This window comes from Macrotis lagotis, chromosome 3, assembly GCF_037893015.1.
Source record: "Macrotis lagotis isolate mMagLag1 chromosome 3, bilby.v1.9.chrom.fasta, whole genome shotgun sequence".
NCBI classification, from domain to species: domain Eukaryota; kingdom Metazoa; phylum Chordata; class Mammalia; order Peramelemorphia; family Peramelidae; genus Macrotis; species Macrotis lagotis.
In genome coordinates, this window is record NC_133660.1 from 273,826,870 (window position 1) to 273,844,632 (window position 17,763).

At 39.1% G+C, this 17,763-nt stretch overlaps 1 protein-coding gene across 6 annotated transcripts in view; it reads left to right on the forward strand.

Moving 5' to 3' along the window:
- Positions 1-17,763, forward strand: part of LRRC56 (leucine rich repeat containing 56) — a 74,107-nt gene that overhangs the window by 51,032 nt on the left and 5,312 nt on the right. For all 6 annotated transcript variants that reach the window (XM_074230706.1, XM_074230710.1, XM_074230709.1 and 3 more), the window contains 2 exons: positions 16,905-17,076; positions 17,488-17,685. In XM_074230706.1, the coding sequence (XP_074086807.1) occupies positions 16,905-17,076; positions 17,488-17,685 (370 nt within the window). The remainder of the gene's footprint in view (positions 1-16,904; positions 17,077-17,487; positions 17,686-17,763) is intronic.

A 17,763-nucleotide genomic window follows, 5' to 3' on the forward strand; every position in this document is an offset into this window, starting at 1 on the left:
TCCTTGGTTATGACATTTGTTTACCATTCTTTTGTTTCTGTTCTCTGGGGTGCTTGAAAAGCATATAATTTCTTTCTAAATGCTTCAAAGACCTCTTTTAATTCACCATTTTTTTTCATTTGTGGCTAGGCTCAGGCTCGTAGGTAAGATTGATCACTTTGGTTTGTATTTTGAACTCTTTTGTTCTTTAGAACACATAATTCCATTTCCTTCTATGGTTTAAGATGGGTTCTAAAGAGTTTTATGTTATTGGAATTTTTCTTTTATATTTGGAGAACTTTCTCCTGGTTGACTGAAGGATTTGTTTATTGTCAATGCAATTCTTAAATGTAATCATTATGTATCTTGGACTTGGCAAAATGCAGTTTTCTCCATGGATTTTTTCAATTGGTTCTCTGTCTTCTATATTCAGATGTTCTGGGCAATTTTTTTATTTTTTTCTTGCATTATACTGCTCTTGTTTTTTAATTTGTCATATTCTTTTGGGAGACCTAGAATTCTTAACTTGCTTCTCTGCATCCTATATTTGGACCAATATATTTTGCTTATATGGAAAGTTTACTTTCTTTCTGTCATTTTTATTTTTGGCTTCTCTTCTTCCAGTTTGTCCTTCAGTTCTGTGTTCTTGTATTCTCAATTGGTTTTTCTATCTTTTATTTCTTTGATGAGACCCCTGGGTATTCAAGTTTTCCTATTCCATTAAATATTTCTGCTGTTGTGTTTTCACAACCTTGTCTTTCTTTCTTTTTCTTTTTTTTCTAAATATGTAGTTTCTATCATTTTTTGCAAGAATTTGAATTTTACTATTTCCCCCCACCATCCCTTCCCTCCCCCACCCTCCCCAAAAGGTAGCCTAATAATCTTTACATTGTTTCCATACTTTATATTGATCGAAATTGAATCTGTTGAGAGAGAAATCATATCCTTGAGGAAAAAATAAAATATTAGAGATAACAAAATTATGTTGTACATAAGACACTTTTAAAAAAAAAATTAAGGTAATAGACTTCAGTCTTTGTTTAAACTCCACAATTCTTTTTCTGGTTACAGATGATATTCACCATCACAGGTACTCTGAAATTGTCCCTAATTATTGTATTGCTAGAATGAGCAAATCTAATAAGATTGATCATCACTCTCATGTTACTGTTAGCATGTGCAATGTTCTGGTTCTGCTCATCTCACTCAGCATCAGTTCATGCAAATCTTTCCAGGTTTCTCTGAATTCCCACCCATCTTGGTTTCTAATAGAACAATAGTGTTCCATGACATACATACACAATTTGTTCAGCCGTTTCCCCAATTGATGGACATCCACTCTATTTCTAATTCTTTGCCACTACAAACAGGGCTGCTATGAATATTTTTGTACAAGTGATGTTTTTACCTTTTTCATCATCTCTTCAGGGTATAGACCCAGTAGTGGTAATTGCTAGATCACAAGGTATGTACATTTTTATTGTCCTTTGGGCATAAGTCCAGATTGCTCTCCAGAAAGGTTGGATGAGTTCACTGCTCCACCAAAAATGTATTAGTGTCCCATATTTCCCACATCCCTTCCAACATTGAACATTATCCTTTCTGGCCATATTGGCCAATCTGATAGGTGTGAGCTGGCACTTCAGAGATGCTTTAATTTGCATTTTTCTAATCAATAATGATTTAGAGCAATTTTTCATATGACTATGGATCTCTTTGATTTCTTCATCTGTAAATTGCCTCTGCATATCCTTTGCCCATTTGTCAATTGGAAAATGGCTTGGTTGTTTTTTTTTAAATAAATTTTCTCAGTTCACTATATATTTTAGATAGGAGTCCTTTGTCAGAAATACTACTTATAAAAATTGTTTCCCAATTTACTTCATTTCTTTTGATCTTGGTTACAGTGGTTATGTTTGAGCAAAAGCTTTTTAATTTAATTAATCAAAATTACATAATTTATTTTTAATGATGTTCTCCATCTCTTCCTGTCATAAACTACTTCCCTTTCCATAGATCTGACAGATAAACTATTCCTGATCTCCTAGTTTGCTTATAATATTGTCTTTTATGTCTAAATCCTGTGCCCATTTTGATCTTATCTTGGTACAGGGTGTGAGGTGTTGGTCTAATCCAAGTTTCTGCCATACTAGCTTCCAATTTTCCCAGGAGTTTTTATTGAAGAGAGAGTTTTTATACCAATAGCTGGACTCTTTGGGTTTATCAAACAGCAGATTACTATAATTGTTTCCTGCTGTTGCACCTAGTCTATTCCACTGGTCCACCATTCTGTTTCTTAGCCAACACCAGACAGTTTTTGATGAGTGATGCTTTATAATATAATTTTATATTTGGTAAGGCTAAAGCCACCTTAGAATGATAAACAGTATCTATCTGAAACCATCAACAAGCATTATATGCAGTGAGGATAAGCTAGAGGCATTCCCAATAAGATCAGGGGTGAAAAGGATGCCCGTTATTACCACTACTATTCAATATTGTATTAGAAATGTTCACTTCAGCAATAAGAAAAAGAAATTGAAGGAATTAGAATTGAGAAGGAAGAAAGAAAACTATCATTTTTGCAGAGAGAAACCTAAAAAATCATCTTAAAAACTATTAGCAACTTTAACAAAGTCACAGAATATAAAATAAACCCACATAAATCCTCAGCATTTCTATATATGACTAGCAAAAGACAGCAGCAAGAGCTAGAAAGAGAAATTCCATTTAAAGTAACTTCAGGCAATATAAAACACTTGGGAGTCAACCTGCCAAGGCAGCCTCAAAAACTATGAAAATAGCTACAAAACACTTTTCGCACAAGTAAAATCAGATTTAAATAACTGGTCAAATATCAACTACTCCTGGATAGGTCGAGCTAATATAATAAAAACGACAACTCTACCTAAATTCAACTACTTATTTAGTGCCTTGCCAATCAAACTTCCAAAAACTACTTTAATGAGCTAGAAAAATTGTAACTAAATTCATATGGAGAAACAAAAATTCAAGAATATCCAGGGACCTATTTTTCTTTTTAACCATGAATAACTTTGGCTGAGCCTCATCTTCCCAAGACATACATACCATTTGCTTATTTCTCCTGCTCTTTCAGACATTATTCATTTTAATTCCCATAAGGCCTGCCATGAGGGGTTTGAGGAGGAATTAAAAGGTTTGGAAAATATGTTATAATGAATGTCATGCTATAGAGCATGTCACCTAGGTGGGTTAAAAGGATTGCTTTACTACAGTAAGGGCTCAATTGAGATTTTGTAACATAAATGTGCAGTGGACCCAGTCAACATAGTTTCATGATTTTCTCCAGCTTTTTTTGGCAGAACATTAGTAGGAGAAAAGTCAGGGAAAGAACTACAACAGGATAACAGGACAGAGGATTCAACAGGGGCGGACAGTGCAGAGGTGAGTTGCTTCACCAAGGATTCAAGATGGAGAAGGGAGTAGGGTGTAGCCTGTGCAAGGATGGTGGGTTAGGGAATAGCTCATGGGAGGAGAGATTGGCAGTCACAAGATTTAGGGTTGTAAGGCAGAAAGAGAAGTAGAATAACAATAAATTATAGCCAGATGAAGGAATCTTAAAGTTCATGAAAATAGAAGTGAAACACCTGACAAAAGCAAAGACTTGACCATTTTTGTGTGTGGCACAGGAGCAAGTCATAGGAAATGAAGAGGTTGAGAAACTGGGAAGAAATGCTGTATGGAGGGTGAAGAGCTTCTTCCAGAGCCTCTACTTAAGGAAAAGAATGGGAAGAACCATCTCTTCAATTCCCACCAAATGGCACTTCCTGGGACCTTTCCAACATGCCACCAGGATGGATACCTTCTCTTTGTCTCCTACCCTGCTCTTCAGTTTCTTTTTGTGTGTGGTTTCAGTTCACTGAAGGCAAAGACTGTCTTTTGTCTTTCTTCATATCCCTGTTTAAAGCATGACTCCTCCCTTGTAGGTGCTTAATACTTGTTTATTGACTGACTTGAAGGAATGCTAATACTTAATTTGAAGTTTCCTCCTATGAGGGCAAGAGAGAAAGACTGAATCAAATACTGAAGTCATTCAGACTGTTCCACATGAGAGACCAAGGCAACCAATATGGAATTGTAGGAGCCTAGGACATAAGTGAATGACTGGTCCAGGGAGGCTAATATCTTCCTCTCCTCCCTAAAGTGGTAAAGTAGAATTGACATGATTGAATGCATGCTTTGGGAAAATCACTTTGCCTACTAGATAAAGGATGGATTAGAATGGAGAGATGACATAAGGAAGCCGATTAAAAGTCTACTGCAATAGACTAGTCAAGAGATATTTGGTGAGGATCTCTATAAAGGTGGTCACCATGTGCTGGAGAGAAGGGGAAATCTGCAAGAGCAGTTGGAAAGGCAGAAATGGTAAAATTTGGACCTGAGTTGAATATGTGAGGTGAAGAACAGTGAAGAGAAAAAAATAACACAAAAACTGCAAACCTATGGTGGCATCTTCTCTCATAATAGGAAAGCCCAGAAGATGAGAAAGCTTGGGGAAGAGAGAATGAATTCAAGATGTCCATGGGACATTCAGTTTGAGATGTCTGTAGCATACTCTTAAAGCAGTGCTTTATAGGATGCTTTAAAGCATAAGGGGCAATGTTATAGCTCCCCAGGGTCCACATGACTTCTTCCTCTTTAGCATTAGGGAATTTATTCAGACAAAAAGTTAGGAAATTATCATAAACACTGGAAACCCTCAGTTAGGAAAATTCCTAACATTTGGATAGAGTTTTGCTGTCTGCCTAATTCTGCCCCCCAAAAAATCAATTTATATTGATCTCTAGTTAACCTCTAGCTTCTTTGTAGTTGAAATAAAATCAGTTTCCTGGAAACTTTTGAATGATGAAATCGCAAATCATAGTGTCTATAGTCATGGAGTAATGACCTCCATGAGTTTGGTCTTTTAGTAAATTAAAGTAGACGTGGTGTTAAACTCCAGAGTTTGTCCTAACAAGGGACAAATATTGGACTCTAGAGATTGGTCTCAAGAAAGAACAGACATAATTAGATTAACATACACATTTATTAAAATTTCCCTAAGCTTGCTGATTATACAGACATGTGTGTAGTCCTGCCTAGCAAAGTGGACCTCTAAATGGAGTTTTGGAGAAGGATTCTTATACAATTCCTCTATTAGGAGGTGAGATCTGAAAAAGCTGCTTCTGGCTTGTCTATCCAGAGAGCAATCCTCAACTCTGGATGGAGCTGGATGTCAGATATTCCTAGGAAAAATGTCCAGGAAGACATGCTAGAAGAGAATGATTTCTCCTAATTCAGGGCCTTTATGCCTGTTATGCTAAGACTTCCACAAAACCTGTGAATCTTCCCCCTCCAAGATACTGGTGCCTATCCAGTGACCTTTGATACATTGGGGAGATTCATATTTATTATTGAGGTCAACAAGAAATGGATACTGGGAAAGGAAAGTAGAAAAAGATCCAATCTTTTCTTGGTACTTCTTCTTTTCTGAGTTCTCTTTTTTTTAATTGATTCCCGTCACTTTCTTCTTTTCTCTCTCTTCCTTTCTTCTTTCCTCCCTTCTTCCCTTTTCCTTCATTTCTCCTGCCTTCCATCCTTCTTTCCATTCTTCCTTGCTTCTTTCCACAAACATTTCCTAATCACCTTCCCTATTCAGAGAACTGTTCTATGCACTGAGCATACAAAGATATAAAATATCTGGTGTTCTTTGAAGTTGAGTGGGAGAATAATACAAATCCAGCCCAAGAATTAGAATGCTGACTCATAGCAATAAATCAGTTTTCTGTAGTATTTCTTTTCTCTCTCTCTCTCTCTCTCTCTCTCTTTTAGTTTTTGCAAGGCAATGAGGTTAAGTGACTTGCCCAAATAATTATTAAGTGTCTGAGGTCAAATCTGAACAGAGATCCTCCTGACTCCAGGTCTGGTACTCTTATCCACTGCACCACCTACCTGCCCCTTTCTGTAGTATTTCTATCATGTATTAGGTACTTTTCTCTCAATATTCTTGTGAGAGACAGAGATTCATATCATGACTTCCATTTCACAAATAAAGAAACAGTTACAGGGGCAGCTAGGTGGCGCAGTGGATAAAACACTGTCCCTGGAGTCAGGAGGGCCTGAGTTCAGATGTGATCTCAGACACTCAATGATTACCTAGCTGTGTGACCTTGGGCAAGTCACTTAACCCCATTGCCTTGCAAAAACAAAACAAAATTTAAAAAAGAAACAGTTACAAAGAGAAACAGGAAAACAGGAATCAAGATTGGAATTATAAATCTGGGAGTTGAGCTCAAATTCAGCAATCTTTCCTTTATAGATTCTTGATTCTCTTTGGATATGATAGACACGTGAGAGACTCTAGGATAGGGCAATGTCTCCTAATCTTAGATCTTAATTTTTTAGTTTGTTAATTTTTAAGTTTCTTTTATAAAATATTTCTTATCTCTCACTTCCACCTCTCTCAACATATGCACACACACACACACACACACACACACATACACACACAAACTTTATTATAACAAAACAAATATGAGTAAGTCAGCAAAACAGAATAGTATATTGACAATGCCTAACACATAGTGTCTCTCTGCATTTTATGCCCATCATTTCTCTGGCAGAAAGTGTGTAGCATACTCCATCTTCAGTCCTCTAGATTTACAGTTTATTATTGCAGTAATCAGAGCTCCCAAGCCTTTGAAAGTTGCTTTTCCTCTAATGTCACTGTATAAAATGTTCTCTTGCTTCTGTTCATTTCTTTCTGCATCAGTTTATAGAAGTTTTACTTTACTCTGGAGTTGCCAATTCTGTAACTTCTTATAATAATATCTAGTTACATTCACACCCCATAATTCATTTAGCCATTCCCCAATAGGTGGGCACTCCCATAGTTTCCATTTTGGGGATACTGTAAAAAGAACATCTATAAATTGCTTTGTACAAATGTATGTGGGTCGGGGTGGCTAGGTGGCGCAGTGGATAGAGCACTGGCCTTGGAGTCAGGAGTACCTGAGTTCAAATCCAGCCTCAGACACGTAATAATCACCTAGCTGTGTAGCCTTGGGCAAGCCACTTAACCCCATTGCCTTGAAAAATCTAAAAAAAAAAATATATATATATATATATATATATATATATATATATATACATATATATATATATATATATATATATATATACATATATTCTAAATTAAAGGAATAGTCCTTGGACTTTGTTCAAACTTCACAGGTTCTTTATCTGGATACAGTTGATATTCTCCATTGCAGACAGCCCCAAATTGTCCCTGACTGTTGCACTGAGGGAATGAGCGAGTCCATCAAGGTTAATCATCACTCCCTGTTCAACCTTGAAGGACTTGCTCATTCCATCAGTGCAACAATTGGGAACAAAGGAGAGTGCCATCTGTATCCAGATAAGGAGCTGTGGAGTTTGAACAAAGTCCAAGGACTATTCCCTTTAATTTAGGGAAAAAAAAAAACAGATATCTTATTGTCTGATCTGTTACCTCTGAGAATTCTGTTCTCTTTAAGGATCTGATTTCTCTCTCATCACACCCAATTTAGATCAAGGTACAACATGGAAACAAAGTAAAGACTGACGGAGTGCTATCTGTGGGGTGGGGGTGGGGGGAGGGAAGCAAGATTGGGGGAAAATTGTAAAACTCAATATCTTTAATAAAAATAAATTTTAAAAAATCATCACTCCCATGTTGCTGTTAGGGTGTACAGTGTTTTTCTGGTTCTGCTCATTTCACTCAGCATCAGTTCATGCAAATCCCTCCAGGCTTCCCTGAATTCCCATCCCTCCTGGTTTCTAATAGAACAATAGTGTCCCATGACATACCTAGACCACAGTTTGCTAAGCCATTCCACAATTGAAGGACATTTACTGGATTTTCCAATTCTTTGCCACCAAAGACAGGGCTGCTGGGAATATTTTTGTACAATGATGCTTTCACCCTTTTTCATCATCGCTTCAGGGTATAGACCCAGTAGTGGTATTGTTGGATCAAAGGGGATGCACATTTGTGTTGCCCTTTGGGGGTAGATCCAAATTTCTCTCCAGAAAGGTTGGATGAGTTCACAGTTCCACCAACAATGTAATAGTGTCCCAGATTTCCCACAACCCTTCCAGCAATGATCATTATCCTTTCTGGTCATATTGGCCAGTCTGAGAGGTGTGAGATGGTACCTCAGAGAAGCTTTAATTTGCATTTCTCTGATATTTAATGATTTAGAGCAATTTTTCATATGACTATGGATTGCTTTAATCTCCTCATCTGCAAATTGCCTTTGCATATCTATTGACCATTTGTCAACTGGGGAATGGCTTTTTAAAAAAAAATATGACTCAGTTCTCTGTATATTTTAGAAATGAGTCAGAATCATTAGTTGTAAAGATTATTTCCCAGTTTACTACATTTCTTTTGATCTTGGTTACAGTGGTTTTATCTGTGCAAAAGCTGAACCTAGTAGATGCTAAATAAATCTTTATTGATTGACTGACTTATGATCTTGTAAGTGAAGCAGTATATTTCCTTTCTCATTCAGCTCTTCTCATGCCCCTTCCCTACCCCTAGTCCTAGTTTTTGCCCTATACTCCTTTTATAAAACACTTCCTTGTCTTATCAGATTTTGAATTTGTTCCCTGATGACAATTCTATCTTTTCTCCTGAAGTTCTTCTATCCCTTCTTTGTCTCTGTGCCCTCTTATTTCTCTTCTGAATTTAATGTCTTTTTTATGCCAAAAATCGATTTCTTTCTGCATAGGACAATGCTTGATTTTGTCAGAGAGTTTGTTTTATTTGTTAGCCTTTGCTTTTTTCCTTTGGTATCATGACTTCCAAGCTTTCCTCTTCTTTTTGGTGACAGCTGCCAATTCTTTTTTTTTTTTTTTTTTTTTGCAAGGCAAATGGGGTTAAGTGGCTTGCCCAAGGCCACATAGCTAGGTAATTATTAAGTGTCTGAGACTGGATTTGAACCCAGGTACTCCTGACTCCAAGGCCAGTGCTTTATCCACTGCGCCACCTAGCAGCCCCTACAGCTGCCAATTCTTTTGTGATCCTGACTATGGGAAGGGGAAGCATGAATAAACATTTGTATAGTACCTGCATCAGGCACTATGTCAAGAGTTGTTTTTTTTTTCTTACAAATATTCTATCATTCAATTCCTACAACAAAATTGAAGTGCCATTATTTTATAGTTGAGAAAACTGAGTCAAACAATGGTTAAGTGCATGCTCAGTCACACAAGTAACAAGTGTCTGAGATTAGATTCGAACTCAGGGCTTTATGACTCCGAAATCAACATTCTGTGCACTATGGTGCTCCCTAGCACTTCCTATAAGATGACTGGTCCTTGAACTCTTTCTTTTTGACTATTAATATATATTTAAAATTTTATATATTATTTATACTTTATATATTAATATTTTTTCTTAGCCCAGGAAACTTTGGATTTTATCTATGACATTTCTGGGAATTTCTATTTTGAGTCATTTCCTTCAAGAGGTAATCTACTGCTTCTTTCTATTTCCACTTGGCATCTATTTCTAAGAGCTCTAAGCAGTTTTCATTTATGACTTCTTGAAATATTCTTTTACCTAGTCTCCAAGTCAATTGTCGATGATATATTGTCCTTTGACTTTTCCCTCTAATCTTCTAGTTTTTATTTTAATATTACTTGTTTAATATTACTCCATATTCATTTTTTGGAGTTATTTTCTGTCTGACCCATTCTGTTTTTCAGGATATTTAGTTCTTGAGTTAGGCCTTCCACCTTCTCTTCTCTTTGCTACTCTCTTCTTCCTCCCCTGGGTCATTCATTTCTTCCCCCATTCTCTTGTTATACTTGTGGCATGGACATTTCTTCTCCTAGACTCTGCTTGAATCGGGTGCAGGATAGCTCTCTTCCTTAGGTATCCCTCACCATCATCTGAGTTGGGAGTCCAACCTGATAAGTAGACCTCCTTGGTCACCAAGTCTAGGCTTCCCCTTATACAGAAATGGTTTGGCTTTGCCTTCTCTTCAGGCTTAGACTCAGACTGCCATGCATCTGCTTAGGACCTTTCTGTTACTTAACCCTTTCCCTGTCCCTACTCTCCCTCAACTCTGAGAGGCCCTGTCAATGAGCTCCTTTCCTCCTACTCCTTTGGGGACTCCCAGGTCATCACTGTGCTGGATTTTTCCTACCATCTTTCTCTTGCTGCTGTGATCTAGGATTGTGCCCCTTGGTGAACTCTACCTAGAGCCTTTATTGCTTGGTCAACAAGACTGCAAAAATATTCTAATTTAGCTTCAAAAAACAGGGCAGATCAGGTGAAGGAAAAGGAAAGTCTAACCTAATCATAGAAAAATACTGATTATATATCTTACTTGTTTCAATGACATAAGGGCTCTGCCTGAGGATTTATCCCCTTACTAGGGGAACAGCCTAGAACCAACTCCATTTCTGAGGGTGATATCGATAAGAAACTAGTGTCTATGAGAATTTAGAACGTCATGGACTTTCTAAGGTTCACAATAAGAGAAGGTCTCAAATATTTTCTAGACTGTGGGATTCTGTTCCCTGATCTCTTCTCTTACGTGACCAGTGGCCCATCTACTGTCCAGGAACAGAGAGCTTGCACAGTTGTCCTCTGACCTTGTCATATCTTATTTGAAGGTCAATTCTGGGCACTACAATTTCATGAAGCATCAATTTGTGTAGGAAGCAAGGAAGTTCAATAAGGCGTCATGGTCAAGTTTATGATGGTCAATCTTAAATCCTTCATGTGAACCAGTCTTTAGAGCAAACACTCCCTCTGAGTACAACAAAAATCAGCTTATCTTTAATTGATGACAAAATCAATTATAACAATAGGAAAAGCAAATAAAGTTTGAAGAAAGCTGGCATTTAGGCTTAGTACTTCTCTCTCACTCCATCTACCCTCCCTTGTATTTCCCCTTTTTCCTCCTGTTTCCTTTTTGAGTGAAATGTAGTTCTGTACCCATTGGTTTGTGTCCTTGTATTTCCCCCCTTTTCTTTGGCAAGGCAATGGGGTTAAGTAACTTGCCCAAGGTCACACAGCTAGGTAATCATTAACTGAGTTCAGATTTGAATTCAGGTTCTCCTGACTAGCTGCCCCTATTTTCCCCTTTTAACCAGTTTGAATCTGATGAAAGTGAAGGTAAAGTGGCAAACATTGTCTCTACCCTATCCTTCTTGTACATATTGTCTTCTATTTGGACACCCCAATTTTGTGAAATCATTTTCCCCATCTTTCCTCTCCCTCCTCCCCCATATGTATTTCTCTTTTCTTCCCTTTCCATTCTTCTTTATGAAATAATCAAAAACCTAACAGAACCACTCTCAGATTCTCCTAAGACCCCCTAATGATGATATGAATCTAAAGAATCTCATGTGAATCATTCTCATATTGAAATGTAAAAGTTTATCCTTGTTTAGTTGCTTTTGATTATTCACTCATGCCTTTTTGTTTCTCCTGCCTCATGTTTACCCTTCAATGTTCTATGAAGCTCTGATTTTCTTTATCATGAATGCTTAGAATTCCTTTGTTTCATTAAAATCAGTTTGTTCCCTGGTGGGATTCTATTCAGCTTTGCAGGGCATCTTATTCTTAATTATAAACCCTATTCTTTATCTTCTGGAAGCTCCTCAGTTCTTGAATTCTTTCTTTCTGATTTCTTGTTTTATTTTTTTCCCTTGATCTGGGAGCTCTGAATTTTGGCTATGATTCTCCTAAGAGTTTTCATTTTGAGGTTTCTTTTAGGAAGTACAAATGAATTCTTTCTTTTTCCACTTTGCTTTTCTTGTCTAAGAAATCTAGGAATTTCCTGAAATATTATATTCATGTTCTTTTTTTTTTTTAGTCTTAGATTTTAAGGTATTGCAATAAGTCTTAAATAATGTTTTCTTTACCTGTTTTTCCTGGTTATTTATTTTTCACTATCTTACCTTATATTTTCTTCTATTTTTTTCCCAAGTTTGTGACTTCGTTTAAATATTTCTTGCTGACTTATAGAGACATTGGTTTCTTTTGATCCTCTAACTTTCAGAGTGTTGCTTGGGTAAAGTTTTCTATGTTTTGTGTCAAGGTATTAAATCTCTTTCAGATTTCTTTCTTCCATAGCTATCTTTTCTTTTCTATTTTTTCCTCTATTGCCTTCATTTAATTTTTTTTTTTTAGGCTTTTGCAAGGCAAATGGGGTTAAGTGGCTCACCCAAGGCCACACAGCTAGGTAATTATTGAGTGTCTGAAGCCAGATTTGAACTCAGGTACTCCTGACTCCAGGGCCAGTGCTCTATCCACTGTGCCACCTAGCCGCCCTCATTTAATTTTAAAAAACATTTTCAAACTCCTCTTTTCTTTTAGAAATTCTAGTTTCATTTGTGTCCAAACTATGTTTTTTTAATTAAGAAAAGTAAAAATACTTTATTTCAGGAATCAAACCAAAAACAGAGGAACAGAAAGTGTACATAATGGAATCTTGTACACTTTTCCATCATCCATATGACTAATGTTATTATCTGTTACAGAAGATTTTCTAGAAAAGCATGTTTGCTTCCTTCTTAATATTTCTTTTTATTGCTACTTTATTTTATTTTTCCAATTACATGTTATTAAAGATTTTTGCATATTTATGTTACACAGTTTTCTTCCACCCTCCCTTCCCACCCCCCTCAGTCTAGTAAACATGTACATGTCCATGTGTGTTTAACATATTTACATATTAGTCATTTTCTGAATGAGGAATTAGGACTAAGGGAAAACAAAGAAAACCATGGGATAGGAAGGAAAAAATCAGAGAACTTTTTAAAAGGTGAACAGTGTTCATTCAGATTCTATAGTTTCATTTTTTGTTTGTTTTTGTCTTGTTTTGTTTTCTTCATCTAGATGTGAATGGTGTTGTCTATAATAGGTCTCCCAGGGTTGTTCTAGCTCTCTGAACTGCTGAGAGGAGCTGCATCCATCAGAGTTGATCAACTCACAATATTGTTGTTAATGTGAACAATGTTGTCATGGCCCTGCTCCCTTCATTCACCTACAGTTCCTGTAATTCTTTCTGTGCTTCTCTAGAGTTCGACCATTCATAGTTTCTTATAGAACAATAGTACTCCAAAACATTCATCTACCATAACTTGTTCAGTCTTTGCCCAATGGGCAGCCCCTTAATTTTCAATTCTTTGCCACTAGAAATAAAGAGCTGCTATGAATATTTTGGAAAATGAGGAACTTTTCCCATTTTTATGTTTTCTTCTGGATATAGGCCTAATATTGGTATTGCTGGGTTGGAGGATATGATCAGTTTCATTGCTTTTGGGCTATAATCCTATTGTGCTCTCCAGAAGGGTTGATTTTAGTTCCCAACTCCATGTGTTTTTCTTTGAAACTTTGCATTTAGGTGTTTTAGAGTCATTCTTTTCATCTAGGTTCATATTTTGAGTGTCTCTGCAATCATCCCAGCATTTTTGTGATGTAATTTTTTTTATTTTCCTATTGTTCCAGTTTACTTCCCTATTTCAAACTTTATATTAGGACCAAGATCTAGATACTTCTGTAGGGACTGTCTGGACTATTTCTGCTTTTGCTTTCTTGTGATATTTAGTATTATGTTCTTCCAGGAACTTCAGAACAGCTCAGGCTGAAAATCTGCAGACTTTCAATACTCCCAAAGTGGTCTGATCCAGGGCAAACTCTAACCTCTGCCCTTCTGTCTAAATTCTACAAGTGCCTAACCTTGGGTCTGAGTCTGAGCAATACGCCTGTGGAGTTGTAGTAGACTGCACTGGGCTCAGCTCCTCTTGGATCATTTCCCTTCGGTATAGAATTCCTGACTTGGTGAACAATTGCAAGTTTCAGATTGAGGTTAAGATTAAAACTAAGACCTCCCTCCCTCCTGGGATCAGAAGTATATTTGTGTATATCAGTGTCTATCTATGGACATATATGACATATGTATTTATATATATATATATATATATATATATATATATATATATGTATATATACACATAGCTAGAGTTATGAATGAATGGGTGGATGGATGGATATCCGAGTTCCACCCAACTGCATAGCATATGGCATAGTTGGGACAATAGTTATTATTCATCCACTTAGTTTTTCCTCTATGGATGGTCAGAACAACTCACTTGAATGGTTAGAGAACTCATCCAGAAAGCTCTGCAAAATATGCTATATGCCATCCCCAAAAGGAAGCCCTGGAGGACCTCACCAACCACAGGGAATCTTTCTTCTATCACAGTGGCAAAAATCTAAGCTGAGCATCCCTCACCTTCAGATCAGCTTACTTAACTGATCAAGCTATTTCTTCTGTCTTTGTTCTCCTTATTTTATAAATACATTCAGGACTAGGATCTTAAGAGTTAACTCCAGTGCCTCTATTCTCTCTTTTTTTTTAAGTTTTTGCAAGGCAATGGGGTTGTGACTTACCTAAGATCACACAGCTACTTAATTATTAAGTGTCTGAGGCTGGATTTGAACTCAAGTCCTCCTGATTCCAAGGCCAGTGCTTTATCCACTGTGCCAACTAGCTGCCACGCCTCTATTCTCCTTAATGATGAAAGCCATTTGATATGAAAATCTTTGCACATCTAATTCTATCTGCCTCTCAATTTTCCTCCTTAGGTGCTCCCAGGATAACTTCGCTAAATTGGATCCCCTAACCAATTTCTGTTTCACCCTCCCTATTCTCTCTGTTTAATCCGGTGCCTCAGCTCTAGCCTGACGTCTGATGATGTCAGGGAGAGACTACAAGATCTTCAGGTGGTGATATGCTAAGTCACTATTGCCCATGGCTGCCAGGACTCTTGCCACAAATTATCTTCTGCTTCTGGGCATCAAGCATGCCGTGACAAAATGGAAGATCTTTACCCTCAAGGACCTTATTCAGTATTGGGTGAACAACATGGACTCAGATAAATGAATACATAATAGTCAAACAGTTATTAAGTTTCAGGTACCAATGTGTTAAGATACAATGGAGAGGGAGGGGGAAGGGGAAGACAATCCCTGTCCTCTAGAAGCTTCCACTCTAACGAGGGGGGAATATTGACCCTGGGACTCAGAGGAGAAATCCTAAGGGTGAAAAATGGTAGGCATCCTCATCATCCCAAAAAATTTTTGAAGCATTTTAAGATCTCCAACTCTTCACACTTCCTTATTTTATACTCACAATGACTGGCAGGGAGGTGTTCCAGTTATGATTTTCATTTTACAAGGAAAAAACTGAAGCACAATTGACTTGCCCAGGGTCACACAAGTAATGAGTGTTTAAGGCAAAATCTGAATCCTGAATTCCTTCAAATATATCTTTTCTTTTTTCTTTTCTTTTTTTTTGCAAGGCAAACTGGGTTAAGTGGCTTGCCCAAGGCCACAGAGCTAGGTCATTATTAAGTGTCTGAGACCAGATTTGAACCCAGGTACTCCTGACTCCAGGGCCGGTGCTTTATCCACTATGCCACCTAGCTGCCCCAAATATATCTATTTTCTATCGAAAACTGATACAAGTGAATTTGGGGGAAGTCGTACACAGCTTGAGGGGATCAGAAAAGGTTTCAAATAAAAAGTGATGTTTGGGCTTGGGTTTGTTCCATTTTTTTGAGCTGAGTTTTGAAAAATATCAGTGATTCTTTCTTGTTGTTTTTGCAAGGCAATGGGGTTAAGTGACTTGCCCAGGGTCACATGGGGTCAGTGCTCTATCTACTACACCACTTAACTATCTCTAATAGCAGTGATTCTAAGGCAGAAGTAAGGAGGGTAGGGGCATGTTATGTATGAGGAGCCTCCAGTGACTAGGGCCTCCAGATCTGTCTCTGAAGCCCCAGGACTGGCCCAGCAAAGGTCAGAGGGATCCTCAGATCATGACACAAGAAGAGTTTGCATGGAATCTTAGGGGTATGCAGCTGAACAGATGGGCAACCTGCCCTCTAGGAAGACCCTTGAGCAGAAGAGGCCCTTCCAACACTCCGCAACCAGAAGACACCTTGGGAACGCAGATTCCATTCCTGTGCCTCTCTGGCCCCTAGAGCCACCCATAGCCCAACCTCCTCACCCATCTCATTTAGTATTCCCAGGAAGGACTTTGGCCCTGGGCCTGGCTTTCAAATAACTGAGCTTCTTTCACTCCAAAACCACTTTCCCAAATGTCTGCCTCATGCAAGTCTCTGTTGGTCTTTCAGTGTGTCTCTTGCCCTCTTTCTGTCTCTGTGTCTCTCTTTCTGTCTGGCTCCCTCCCTCCTCTCCTCTTTCCTTCTCTCTCTCTCTCTGTCTCTCTGTCTCTCTGTCTCTCTCTCTGACCAACCCTCCCAGAGACTACCCCATTCCTCTGTCCTCTTATTGAGGTGAGTGCCCTATTACGTGATGCAGATTGGCTGCATCACTACCACCCTCCCCTCCAAAAGTAGAGAAGACTTTCAGCTTCTGACTTGCACCCAGTTTCTGGGCACCCACACTCAATTTAAACTCCTGGGGATGACAGAAAAGTGGGCCTTGCCACAGGAGTTTGGCTGTAGTGAGTGCTCATCCTGGCATGCTGATGAAGGAGATCACAGACAGGCCATTGGTCGGGGAACCTCCTGACCTTGGGAACTTCTCGTCTAGGAGCTCACAGCCTGTCTTGGAGGGTGTCAATTGGCTGGCAGTGATGGTGCAGCAAGCTGGCTGCCCACATGATTCGCTGGCAGTGGGTAACTTTGACCAGCAAATGATTCCTGCGGGACTAGTGTCCCCCAGCAGGGAGCCCTTGGCCCAGTCCTGGGCCTCTCCTAGGCCCAGGCTCTGGTCAGGCCACTGGTCCCTGGCCCTGACCGCTCTGATGCAATTTCCCTTTCTGAGGCATCTGCCCACAGCTGACAGCCCCTTCTCCTTGTCCTTCTAGGCCCCAGACTATAACTACAGGACCGAGGTGAAAAAGCTCATCCCCCACCTCCAGGTCTTGGATGATGTGCCTGCTGGTCAGACCTCCCTCCAGTCCACACGAAAGCTCAACAAAGACTGGCTGATTGTCAAGGAGTCAATCAAGGATATCCATATGGATGGCTCTCGGTTCAGTATGCTGTTGGGGAGCTGTGCAGGGGATGGGGGGTAGGCGCCCAACCCCTTCCTTTACAGATTAGACACAAGAATGTCCAGGTAGAGTCCAGGCAGGTTTCTGAATTGCACTGATGGGAGCCTCTGGGGAAGTGGAGGTTGTGACCCTCTCAGACCTCAGGGATGCTTAGTGGCCCCCAGAGTCTCCAACCCCCGCTCCAGGCCAAAATTAAATAGCACATGAAAGTACAGCCTCTTTCTCACGTGACTTGTCCAGGGATGGGTAGGCTCAGCACAAGTTGATTGCCGCAGTTTACCAATCTCCTCCTTATCCTGTGACTCCTGAGGGGAAGAGACTGAGGGACAGTTCTGGGGCCCTGACCAAGTTGATTCCAATTCTCTGAGCGTTTCTCACACATATTTTCATGTAGGCCTACCGAGACAGAGGCTCAGCCCCAACCTGAGGCCATCCACAAGCCCCTTACCACCAGCTTCACAGCCATGGCCTCTCACCTTGGGCCGGCTGCCCTGGACAACCCCCCTGACATCTCCTGGGAGTCCTCTTCCAGAAACCTTACTCCCTGAGAAGCCAACTTCTGACACCAGTGATTCCAGTGACCTGACCCATGGTATGCCACTCCCTGGGGCATGGGGCAGACAAGAATCAGCCTCCCTTTGACCTCCACTAGGGAGCCCACTCAAACCCC